The 13,539-nt window shown below is 33.8% G+C and overlaps 2 protein-coding genes across 3 annotated transcripts in view; one reads left to right on the forward strand and one right to left on the reverse strand.

Moving 5' to 3' along the window:
- LOC123708631 (dedicator of cytokinesis protein 9) overlaps positions 1–13,539 on the reverse strand; it is a 49,617-nt gene that overhangs the window by 14,678 nt on the left and 21,400 nt on the right. Inside the window, exons 24-29 of the mRNA XM_045659436.1 lie at positions 12,771–13,007; positions 11,939–12,099; positions 11,080–11,200; positions 10,441–10,533; positions 8,980–9,110; positions 7,682–7,823 (exon numbers count right to left, since the gene is read on the reverse strand). Coding sequence (XP_045515392.1) covers positions 7,682–7,823; positions 8,980–9,110; positions 10,441–10,533; positions 11,080–11,200; positions 11,939–12,099; positions 12,771–13,007 — 885 coding nt within the window. The remainder of the gene's footprint in view (positions 1–7,681; positions 7,824–8,979; positions 9,111–10,440; positions 10,534–11,079; positions 11,201–11,938; positions 12,100–12,770; positions 13,008–13,539) is intronic.
- On the forward strand, positions 258–7,553 carry LOC123708632 (venom acid phosphatase Acph-1-like). 2 transcript variants are annotated; one of them, XM_045659437.1, is made up of 10 exons: positions 258–374; positions 3,101–3,216; positions 3,831–3,898; positions 4,523–4,630; positions 4,998–5,079; positions 5,414–5,571; positions 5,894–6,076; positions 6,294–6,414; positions 6,639–6,883; positions 7,072–7,553. In XM_045659437.1, exons 1-10 carry the CDS (start codon positions 337–339, stop codon positions 7,219–7,221), a joined length of 1,269 nt encoding a protein of 422 aa, XP_045515393.1. In that variant the 5' UTR covers positions 258–336; the 3' UTR covers positions 7,222–7,553. The 2 variants fall into 2 exon arrangements, with proteins under 2 accessions (XP_045515393.1, XP_045515394.1); XM_045659438.1 differs by lacking the exon at positions 258–374 and adding an exon at positions 2,520–2,671.

Consider the following 13,539-nt stretch of genomic DNA (forward strand, 5'->3'; position numbering starts at 1 on the left):
CTACTTCTGACAACAAATGTAAGACACTAAGAAAATGTCTTAACAACGTATACATTTTATTTGAAATTCGTAAATATTAATTATTCAAAGAAATCATTAAACAGCCCCTTTAATTTCATCATATTAAACTCTGTTAATATATATCTTAATTATTTATCACAAGATTTATCTTTCACCTTAAATTTTAATTGAGAGAATACATAGCTACTGATAAGATATGGTTAATACTGCAATTAAACCAATGTTATGCACACGAACGACTTTGCATGAGCTATGACCGTGTTCACGTTAAATAGTTAGTTAATATGGAAATGTAGTGTTCTGGGGACGTTAGTTATGAAAATGGTTCATTTGCATAGTGTCTTATGTATTAAGTAAGTATTTTATTTCTTTTAAAATGAATACGAGAGTTATATATTATATTTATATACATCAACTTTTAAAACAACAAAAAAATTAATTGAAGAAAATGAACCACAAAGCAAGAATAAATAAATAGAGAAAACGCCATCAACACATTTAAATTGGTTCTAAATTCGAATTCTATTCTTGTATATATACATATATTCTATTGAATCACGTAATCTCTGTTATGTTTCCGAGGGAAACATATGTTTGGATACAGTGTTAGCTGTGCGTGCATTTCTCAACCCAGAGCCTCAATCACGGGTACAGAACAATAAATTTAATGTTCGTTATTGAAAGTTACTCTTACAATATATTATTATTATTGAGAGTTACTCTTTCGGTGAAAGTACAGGCAGTCACAGAAACCTAATCCAGATGAACAGGAGTATCTTGTTATCAAGAGTTATCAATGTAACAGATACTAATAAGTTGTAATGGCACTGAATTATATAATTGTCAGTAAATTTAAGTTTTAAATTCTACTTTTTCCATTAAAACGCACACAATTCTTTGTGAACTTTTAATTGGCAAAAAAGGCATACAAAAACTGATTTTAAGCAATTAGCTTTTTATGAATGATCTATTGCGCATTAGTGATTACAAGTGTTTTTTTTTTTAACAAAGAATTTGAACTTATTTATATATTTGGTCGTTTGCCTACTTAACAAGATTGTTAAAATGATGCTTGTATTATGATATCATAACGTTAAAGAGTAAAACATTTTCTTTTATGTGTACATTGACCCACCCTATAGACTGTATGTTTTGTTATTAGTATATTACTTTAGGCTTTTATTACTGTTTAAGGTTTAACGCTGAAGAGACTTTAGAAAATATTTATAGTTTGACATTAGTCGTGACGAGATTATGACATTATCAGAGTCCTGGTGAATTCGTGCAGCGGGTACATAAAAGATATAGGCAATTTGAATCAACTAAAATCACTACAAGACTGTCGACTATCATTTAAAATTTTAGTCTTCATAAGTTGTTAGTGGTAGGGAGGAGTGATGGCAGGAGAAGTCGGGGTCGATCGCCCACCCGTTGGTCTAGAGCGATAGCTATGGGTGTGTCTCAACATCCCTAATGCACTGAGACAAGCTGAGGATAGGGCGGTGTGGGTCGATGTATCGCTTAGGGCTTTTCAAAACGAGCGCGACCTACAGAAATGAACTTTAAGCAGAAGAGAAGAAGCAGATACACTGTGCAATAGGAACTATTACACACTAGTTATAAAACTTAATAAATGGCGCTACAACTCTTTTAGGTCTAGGTGTCAGATTTATGTATCTGCTTTATGATCATTTGTTGATCTAATAGGCAAGTAGGTGATCAGCCTTCTGTGCCTGACGCACGCCGTCGACTTTTTGGGTCTTAGGCAAGCCGGTTTCCTCACGATGTTTTCCTTCACCGTTCGAGTGAATGTTAAATGGGAACATAGAAAGAAAGTCCATTGGTGCACTGCCGGGGATCGAACCTACGACCTCAGCGATGAGAGTCGCACGCTGAATCCTCTGGCCAACACTGCCCTATAAATACTTATACGATATTTTATATTCAAACGAACAAACGACTGCTTCAAGTGCATATTGCATTCAAATACTGTGGGATAAATTCGGATCCATTGTAGTATCGAATCATTGATGAAAAATTGTATTTATATATAAACATAATACGATTCTAAATAGAATGTAATCTACATACAGGCGACGATAAAATCTCAACATCCCATTCAAATTGACGTTGACAAGGGCGTAACCGGGGAGTCAGTGTAGCAGATAGCAAATTACTGTGTCGGTGTGTAAATAGATACGGTACAATCGATTGGATCAAGTCAATCTAAAAGGCCTAGTGCGAGACACAATGGCACTTAACGTTTACGAGAAATATAGTATTGCCCTATATTATCTAGACTTATGTTGATGGCATTTTCAACTATTATGTTAAGACAGAGTTATGTATGAGCGCGGTAGTAATCATAACTTATAAACCACCCAACAATTGTATTACCTCTTTAATTTCCAAGAGATATCATTGTAGTTGAATATAAACCCGCACTAGGCACTCTACTAGGTCGCATCGACCGTGAATCCGGCATACGTACAGTGGGATAGCACTTCGCGACTCGTGCACTTCCGGTCTTGCATCCAATAATATATTTGTGATATGATTCAATAATTTATTATGTACAGAATCAAGTGATCGATACAAATCAATATTGTTTTAAACACAATGTAGAGTTGTCAGTCCGGCAAAGGAAAATGTAAGTTCATTAGAAAAAACATTTTTGAAATTTTGATATTACGATGTTGAGCACACGTTTCTAATTGAGGTACCTGTTACGTGTAAGCTTCATATTTCTAGGTGCAAATGTACGATAGTTGGTTTCTTTATGTACAATGTATTATATGCTTGATTGCATGACAATCATATTAGTACGCCAATATATCTATTAAAAATAATAATCAAACCGTTTGTCCTATTAAATGTGTATTCGTGTGGTAACGTATTAGAAATTTATTAATAAAAAACTTAAAAAGCTATTTTTAATAATTGAATAGTTTTAAAATAAAATTGTATTAATACATCGGGCATATTTAAGAGGTACAGCTAAAATACGATAAATTAACTAATTTATCTTATAACATTGAGAACATATTTATGATGTGAATAAGGGCAAAATATTTTATAGGAAAGAGGGCGGTCGCGAGGAGGAGCCGACCAACGCGGATCATATGACATCAAGCATGCGCACTGAACACACCTGCTGTTGTCTTGGCGTGTTGGTGGGAGTCTCGCTCATAGCCGGTACGTACGGCAACGACACATTATCACCAAAAGACCAATTGCGTGATATATTTTGTAGACAAATTTTATAATAAATAGTCAAGTTTGCAATAAATATTTGGGTTTATTGAGACTCTGGAAAACTGTTAAAAAAAAGGAAGCACATAGTACGAGTATCAGTCTTCGATGCTTACATAGCAAGCTCTTTTAACACAATTGTAGGCAATAAACATTCCCAAACCGGAAAACGACGCATGATACCCATGTACGTAACAAGTGCCCGTCAAGGATGAAGATGATGGAATGCTGGAGCCCCTCTTAAGAGATCTAAGAATAGACCTGTCACTATTAACTGTCACCCTTGATACGTCACTTTGGTAATTGAATAAGGCTACAACAAAGCTCACACAGCTAGTGATATAATATATTTTGCTTAAGTTTTTAAAAGCGGAGTCCAAAAAATACGATAGCAAAAAATTTATTTCCGAAAAAGTCCTGTTTTATTTGTGTTCATAGTTTCTTCTGTACGTACATCAACAACTTCTTGAAGAAAACTTTTATTTACACCGTAAGACCGCTTTATTTGTGCTTTAGCTGTAGTATAAAGTCGTTAATCCGCAATTGTCTCTTTTCAGCCCTCGTAGCTGTCATCCTAATGAAGGATAACACTGTGGAGGTAACAATACTACGACAAGTTCACGTGGTAAGATTAATTTAAATATATTTTATTCAGAATACGACTTACATTTGATGTTAAGTGATGCCGACCGTAGACACTTACATTTCTCAAGGGTTCGCAAGTGCATTGCCGGCCTTTTAAAAATCGGTACGCTCTGTTCTTCAATGACATTGAATTCGTTAGGAATTATTTCAGTGAGTGAGTGTCAGGTCTGAGGGCGCGCGGCAAAAATTGCCTTAAAAAGCTTAGTTGTGTTGAACGACGGACGTCGAGGTGATGAGGGTGGAATTTCGTATTCTGACTTGACGTCTGATGATGAATTATTACTTTCCTAAACCTTTAAAATATTAAATATATCTTTGCAAGCTACTATATTTATAAGCTATACTGGTTCAGTGGCGTACACGTGCGACTCTAGGGGCTGTGCGTTGACGGCTGCGCACCAATGTACTTTACCACACGCACTTCACACATTCGCTCGTACGGTGAAGGAAGGTCGTAAAAAATCAGCATGCCCTAAATCGCTGCACCAGCTTACCTATTAAAGAAACATACGTTACGATACATAACATGGCTTTAAAAAAACTTTTTTCTTAGTGAGAATATAATTAATTACACATATCGCATTAAATTGATAACTAATTCCAGTTAATGTCTCACGGTGAACGCACTCCGAACGAGCATGAACTCTCAATGTTGGGGACGCCACCGCCTGACCACGTCTTCGTTCCCTACGGAGCTGGTGCTTTGACTAATGTAAGTCTAATGAAAGGAGAAGGAAGTAAATGTTTATAGTAAAATATGAGTCACTATAATCTTAAAATCCTAGCCGAAGTTTTAATAAGTAGATGGTTACCATCTTCCAACTATATGATGTTACTTTTATATAAAAACATTGTGAGTTAAAATACATAGATAGCTATGCTTGCTTGTGAGACGGATATATGCACACTGGCAAAATTCACAAGAATTACACTATTTATAATTAGTTATACTTTTTTGGTTTTAAGTTTTTACTCGTTATGTTTATATTATGACTTTAGTTTAGTTTTCAATTGTATTATTATTAAGTTACTGTAAAAATAGAAAATGAGGAAGATAAATAAATTAATAAATGTTCCAGGAAGGAAAAATGTTGACATACGAAATGGGTTCTCTTCTTCGTAAAAGATACAATGATTTCATGGGACCGTATTACATAGCTGGTATGTCCATTTCAATAGCTATATAACTGTTGTGGTCTCTGGCAGAATGACTAGCGCTGTGGAACACGTTTGCTCCACAGCATAATGCCAGTAACAACTACAGCGGACATATATTACACACTTAAAATGAACCTTATTCCTTTTTTTCTTCCATATTTTTTTTTTATTTTTTTAGTTTATTATTATTTTGTTTTAGTGTTATGTATATGTGTACATTTCAACTTTTAAAATATATACTATGTAATATTTATCAGACTATGTGTGAATGTATAAAATGTAATATAGATAAATTTCCAATGTCCAAGTACAAATTCAGATGACACATTGATTACAGATAACACTATGGTCATAGCATCTGATACGAGGTTAAGTAAAATGACAGCTCTGTTGATAGCAGCTGGTTTGTGGCCTCCGCCACCAGAACAAAAGTGGAATGATACATTAATGTGGCAGCCAGTTTCATACATATATCCAACGAGAAATGAAGATTTCGTAAGTATTGTGCAATAGGATGATTTTACATTTTTTAATATATATTAAATGTTATTATTAGAAATTTAAAACTTCTTCTTTTGAGCCATTTTTATGGACTTTTGATTCTTTTTCGCTTTACTAAATATAGGCTGTGATGATTATTTATTCATTCAGGATATTGGCATAACTAACAGAGATAAGATTGACTATTTTTTGTCTCTAATAACACTATACCAACCACGACTGGTAACCGAATGTTTGTCAAATAGTTTCCTTTATTAGTCCAAACACACGATTGAAAAAACAATTAATAGGAATCTCGAATGTTTAAAAATTTCAGTTGCAATATGAAGAGAATTGTCCCAGATATGGGCAAGAAAAACAAAGACTCTTAAAGGCATACATGGAAGAGGGTCTATTGGCGCCATATAAGGACTTATTTTATAAAGTTGCACATCTCACTGGCACAAACTTTTCTACGCCCCAAGACGCGTATCACCTAAGCAATTTATTTTTAATTCAGGTAACTGTTAAATATATTATTCAACCAAAATAAGTAATTTTAAAATTAAAATTTCAAACGAGAAAAGCTTTTAGAATCTGTTTTGAATTTTCTCGTTACAATATTTTACTCTTAACCCGCCGAACCATTTGCATTGATTTTGACTAATCAATCGAGACTTTTATTTTATAAGATTTTTATCGAGTCAAAATTAATATATATTAAACATCGCTTACAGGAAGACATTAAAGTACCAAATCCGAAATGGGCTAAGCACGTCAAAAGAAAATTATCAGATGTAGCAAGACTGGAATATATGATGATGTTTCAAAATAATCTACTTAGAAAGCTTAGTGGAGGTATACTTCCCTATTAATCTATTACACTCCTTTTATATTTATAACAATTAAATTTTATACATAAAAATATGAACGGCTGAGTCAATGACAATATTATTTCTGAACATATGAGAAAAGCGTTCCAGTTCGCACAGTTGCTGCTTTTTTGTATATTTTTTTTAATTTAGACCCAAAAATCAACGTCTAAGACATTGTTGAAGTTTTAATCAGAGTTTTTTTTCAAGGTGCATTACTAAAGCAAATAATAAAAGAGGCGGAAACAAAGACAGTGGAATCGAATAGCCCAGGGATAATCGTTCGTATCGGGACCCCTGTCTCTGTAGCTGCTTTGCTATCGGCTTGTGTGGGTCCACCACCACGACTACCCGACCCAGGAGCAGCCTTATTATTTGAGTTACACGAAAAACTGCCTCCTGGTAAGAAGACCGATCAAAAAAGTTTATCGGATGGACAGAAATATGGATTTAAGGTAACTGTAACTTGCTGGATTACAATTTCTATGATGAAAATTAATTAAAGTATTTTAGTCAAATAAGTACCTTATCAGTACAATTATGAAATTACTTTTAAGGTTTTTTACATAATTATTTAGATAAAAATATATTAAAAAATCCCCTAGTGGATTTTGCTTTAATTGGGGCTGTAATTTTATTTCAGATCTATTATTGGGATGACGACTCCGCTGAACCGCGTCTTATGGAAGTACCTGGGTGCAACGCGTTTTGTCCCCTCGATACGTTCAAAGACTCCACCAAATATATTGTTTCATTAGATTATAAGAAAGACTGTGAAGCTGTTCCTATTTAGCATAGGTGATTGTCCAAATCTGTCTTGCTACATACCAAATTAATTAACACATAGTATTTATCTTTGAATTTGTCTTGAAGAAACTGCTTTTAGCAGTAAATCCACCCATTCATATCTTTTGTCTGATGATTTTTTGTAACCTTGTTTTAAAACATTGTGATGTAAATAAAGTGTTATTATTATACTCAGTTACTAATGCTTAGTAGAATATTACTCAATTATTTTTCAGTATTGTTTGCAAATAGATGTGGACATCCCCGTGCCTATATTTTGGTAGATTGGATAAAACAATCGACTTGTTCCTATTTATCTTGTGTGTATTAAATGTGATTTAAAAAATTGTGTTTTAGTATAACCTAAATAAGACCTATGCAATTGCATTATACAAATATCGGTCAACAAATTTATTATTATGTAATTTTTGTAACCAATGATAATCAACAATAATGTAATCACTTACCTTCATCAATCTTAAGTCCCGTTTCATCGGTGGGAATGTTCTTAGATATATCTTCGAATGTTTCAGCACCCCAACATTGTACGCCGCGAAGTTTGAGATACTCCGCTATTAATGCTGCTATGTGGAGCTGGCAACACATTGCCTGAAAAATAAAATGAAGAATATTGAAAAAAATATATACTATAGTAATCCAGTTTTCATTCGTTACTATTTCAAGTTGTGGATGTATACTGAAAAGCTTTGTACTACGTCATACGTTAGCATACGTCTAATATTTAGTAGATGCAAGCTGGTTAAATATACGTCTCCAGTCCTTACAATATATATTATGTTCGAACTACGCAGTCCCATGTCTTCAACAACAGTGCCGATAAGGTTTTGTTAGATGGCGTTAATATGATTAAAGGGAACGCCAGTCAAATAATTGTTGAGCCACCACATCGCTTGAAAGACCTATAAATTCAATGTTTAAGTAAAATTTTGAAAACAAAATTGGAAAGATTAACATAGCTTTTACACATTAATAAATACACTTTTTGAACGGATTGAAGCTATGTATTATTATTAAAAACTTATAATTATTTAGATTATTTTAATTTTTTTCCGACGTTTCGCGTGCTTTTCAGCGTGCGTGGTCACGGTGACTGAAGACAAAATGTGTTGAATGTCAAAAGTATCACAGCTGCTGAGAAAGTTGTGTTATCTGTATTTATTGCCCCGAAGTTGATATCAACTAAAAGATGACGGGTTTTTGCAAAAATGACTCACGGTGTCCTCTATTTTCGCGGATTGTTTGTCTTGGGGTTTTAATTTGGATATTATTGGATCCCAGGTGTTTGATAATTCAGTAGAGAAGATGGCCTACAATTAAAATTATGTAAATAATTATTAGTTTTTATTAATAGCTTCAATCCGTTCAAAAAGTGTTTTTCTTTATTGGAAAAGATTAAAATTATAAAAGCGTCTTGATAAGGGTTTGGTCCTTGATCACAGTTTAATAAAAGTTAGCGTTAAAGTTACGTAGTTAGCCTGCCATAGATATCTCATAGTCTATATCAATTACAAGAGAAAACGAGTTCTGTTAATATAAAGCTCTGCATAAGTTGGATGGCCAATAGCTATTTGCATTATTTTTCTATTTGCCTCCAGCTTGAACTATTAATGAGTTGATAATAATATACCAGATCTAAATTTAAAACGCCTTTCCAATACATTAAGCTCAGCTCAGCTCTGAAATTAAGCTCACCTGCATTTAGCTTGAACACCTGAATAGATCGATAGTCGTTATCAATATTTACCTCATCATGATCGCCATTCCTCGAGTGCAAATCAGCAAGTGTCGCAAGCCATGCGTGACGTAAACGGGGCGTGGCACGACAAGAGGCAGCGAGTGCGAATTGGAGCTCGGATAACTGAATGCTGCCTGCGCCTAAATACAAAATTGGTAACTGTTAAGTAAAGTGCAACTGAGACTGAGCATGGACACACCGCTTGCGCTGGGAAACGCCATTTTTTTTCAGGAAAAATAAAATAAGTTTATTGTTCCTCCTGTTTTTTGATCCTGTTATTACTAGGATACTAAATACATTACATATACAAATAAATATATATGTATATATATCAAATGATAGCTAAGTTTCCTATTTATCTAATAAGACTGAAGAGCAAACGCATGTTGCGATTGTTTCACTGTTTAAAAATAATTACCGACTACACACTAACTGTACATTACGACGGAACATTTTGACGAATGTACGTAATAATGTATTACCACGCTTTTGCGTTATAATATTATGGCGTTGGTGAAACAGATATATATTATTCCACTCTTTATTCGTTTTTAAATGTCGCATTAATTTTTATGATTATTTGGTAGGATTACAATTTTTATGGTGGTTTGTATCTATTTCAGGAAAGTAAAATTAGTTAAACGAATATTACTAGAGTTCAAGTCATCATTATTTAATTAAGAAATAAAATATAGGTGTTGATAGTAGAAGGATGAAAATTTTGAGTTATATATATTTTGGTATGATGTATCATAAAAAAATAAAAACAAAAATTCTGTCTAAAAAATAAAATTTGGGGTGGCCACCCCTTATCACTTAGGGGGTTGAAATATAGATAGTAGCCGGTTCTCAGACTTACTGAATATGCATACAAAATTTTATAAGAATCGGTCGAGCCGTTTCGGAGGAGTATGGGAACGAACATTGTGCCACGAGAATTTTAAATATATAGAGATACATGGCAAAAATACTGAAAAAAAATACTATTAAAACTGTCGTAACAGTGCTTTTCGACTTTGTTCCTCAGGCAAGCGATACCTCTGTTTCATCATTTTCTGCAAATAACTATTAAAATAAAATTAAAATAAAAAAACAATAGTTATTTTTTTTATTTTAAGTTTACAATGGTTTATTTATTAGATAAAATTAAGAAACGTTAGATTTAATGGGTTGGTCCTTCGAATCGGATTTTTATTGGCAGACATGACTTGTGTATAAAATTAATAGTTAGAGACGCAATATCTGCCAACAGTTAAAGGTAATGTCCGTACTTTAATATAATTTATTTTATGGATATTTAATATTTTTCTTTATATAGAATACGGGGCAAACACTCAAACTGCTAGAAGGCTCTCGAGTGCGTTGTTTTTCACGACCTATTGTTGTAATGTTACTATCTTACCTTGAAGGACTAAGTATAATTGGTGATCATAAGGACAGTCTAAAAAACCATATAGATAAACACATTACCTGTTCCCCCTCCCGCAGCACCAGCAAGTCTAGCTCTTGCTCCAACAACTGTGCGCACGCGACGCATTAGTTCCGCCACCTCGCTTGAAAGACCTAAAATATTAATGTTAAAGTAAAATTATTAAAACGCAAAAGATAATTTTTTTTTGCTTTCTTTGCTTGATAAAGGACTTAAATAGATTTAAAAAAACTGTACGCGTTTTTTTTTTAAGTAATCGCGAATAAATGTTAAATTTCACTTAGTGTAATGTTTCTCAAAGTGTAATCCTCAAGTTATCCACTATTAGCATATGAAACTAATTTAAAAAATAATAACTAGGTCAACCTATCAAAATTATTTAGGTCATTTTTGAGATTTGAGTATCTCGATAAAGTTTCAAAACAAGCTCGACATTTGCCAATGTACGTTTATAAAAATAAACATTTTCTTAGAAACCTAAATATGTAAATATAGTCCAAAAATCAAATTTATTTACATTTGAAATTAGAATATAAATGCGCTGGCAAGTTGACCTTTGGACTTGACAGGTTTTATATGAACACACTACTTATAACATAGCTAAAGAGTCGACGATAAAAAGAGTTTTTATTATTCATATCCTCTAATAGATTATTAATTTATTAATAATTTTTAATTACCTGTTCCTTTCATAGCCTTATCCCCAGTAGCAAAACAGTTGATCACCGAGAGAGATTCTTGAAAACGTTTGCAGTTTAGTGCCGTCGAATTGTCTAGGAGTTTAGACACCGCAATAATTACCTATGTTAAAAATCTTATATTGTATCATTTGATAAAGGACAAATCTTAGTTTTTTTTTATAATTATTTGCGTAAAGATGTCCTGTGGAACAAGGTGTAACGGCTGCAGCTCCTAGAGAACTACAGAGAATTTACATTCAATTAGAAGTATTTATGTCTTTATTGCCATTAAATTTTGAATTTGTTTAGACAGTCACATTCCATATCCACTCTACTCCTATGAAATATTTTATAAAGGGGATACTTTTTCCAGTTATAAGCCACTGTGCCAGCAGTTCCACACACGTGCAACAATTGTAACACGATGTTCTATAGCCCAAAGCTTATCTAGTTTAAGACTTTTAAAATGCGGACTGTAAAACTGTTGTACATCACTTTGCTCTATTGTCAATAGTTTCCGCAGAGTACGAAATTTAGGAATCTTTATTTAGGTATTTTCTACCTTACCCTATCATATTTTTTTTAATTTTTAGAAGCTATTATTATCAGGCATAACGACGGTGAAATGGTTTTTCGAATCAGTCCCGTAGTTTTGAGCCTATTCAATCAATGCAAACAATTAAAACTTACTCAACTATAATATTAGTGTAAATTCAAACTAAAACTTATGTACTCTTAGAATACGAGCCTCAGCTTGGAGTTGAGTCTGAATAAAGTTTCAGTTTTAACCAGTTAACATTGAACTAGGTTATTGAACATTCAAGTTAAGTTTTACAAATTAACTAAATTTTTCGGTTACCTGAAGGTGAACCCTAGTAAGGTTCCCACCGGTAGCATGTTGGAAGTTAGCCCTCATCAGTAAATATAGAGCAGCGGCTGCCTCGCGACGAAGCCACGCCGCTCTTGCCTCACAAAGCTTCACTACTGCACTTACTATGCCCGCGCAAAGTGTGCTGCCACCTAAAAATGTAGACATACAATTAAAAACATACATCTCTATACAAAATACATAAATTATGAAAAAATTATCTTTTATATATCGTGTTAATTTAAAAAGAGAACAATCTAAGGCACAACAAAGGCCGCTAATGTCCAGAATAAAGTAGAAAAACATACAGAATATGTTTGGCTTTTTTTGAATTTGTAAGTCATAAAGCAGTGTAGACCTAGCGGCTTTAGCGAGCGACTCTCATCTCTGAGGTCATAGGTTCAATCCCTGGCTGTACACCAATGTACTTTCATTCATTTCACATTCGCTCGAACGGTGAAGGAAAACATCGTGAGGAAACCGGCTTGCCTTACACCCAAAAAGTTGACAGTGTGTGTCAGGCACAGAAGATTGATCACATATGTCTCGCCTATTAGATTGATAAATGATCATGAAACAGATACAGAAATCTGAGGCCCAGACCTAAAAAGGTTGAGCCACCGATTTGTTTTTTTTAATCATAATGCTGTGCTGAAATTTTCATGTTACAATAAGTACCTCGGTGGTACTCAGGTGTTGGCAATTCCAAATGAAGCAATTAAATTCGGAGCTCATATTCAATAGTACATACGTAATATAATATAATATACATTATATATCTAATGTATACGTTTCGAAATAGTATGACAAAAAATGGATTTACCATCAAACAATGTTTCCGAAAACTGATTGATATATGCTCTCAAACCAGCAAAGAGGTGTTTATAAAGCGTTTCGCTTTGAGGCAATTGTAGAAGTTTCAGATATGGTTTGATGGATTGTCCTTCTGCAGCTCCCAGGTTCTTCATAAATAGACAAGCCCGGTCTATAATAGTGAGACCCACCTCGGTTGCTAAGCAACCGGCAGATACGACCGCAAGTTCCGACATTGCTTCCAGTTCTGAAAAAGATTTGAGTCATAGGCAAGAAAGAGGCAAGAGGCAGTGCCCTTTTTTATGTATCACAGGTGGAATTAGACCGCATTCAATTTTTTTTAGCGAAATCTTATAAAGGACGTCAAGGCAGAATACGAAATAGCGCCCGTATGAGGTCCGTCGTTCCAGAACTGCGCGTTTTTAAGGCAGTTTTTGCCGCGAACCACCAATATGGGAAACCAGCTTCCCACTGAGATATTTCCAATTCCACTTAGGGTCCTTCAGGTAGAGAGTACCAATACTTAAAAGGCACTTGTGAGTGTCCATAGGCGGCCGTATCACTTCAGATAAGCACGTTTGCCTGTTATATAATATATTGAGATAATAATAAAAGTTTCTACTGGTTTTCGTTATCCAGGTATTAAAATTTATTAGTATATTTTTTTGTTACTTTAACATTATATTTTTGTATGAAAATTCGCTCCGCTTGTGTAAGGTGTACGTATACGGAGCAAAATATCGTATCTGCTACATCATATTGCTTGGGAATAAGAAATC

This window comes from Pieris brassicae, chromosome 4 (genome assembly GCF_905147105.1).
Source record: "Pieris brassicae chromosome 4, ilPieBrab1.1, whole genome shotgun sequence".
NCBI lineage: Eukaryota > Metazoa > Arthropoda > Insecta > Lepidoptera > Pieridae > Pieris > Pieris brassicae.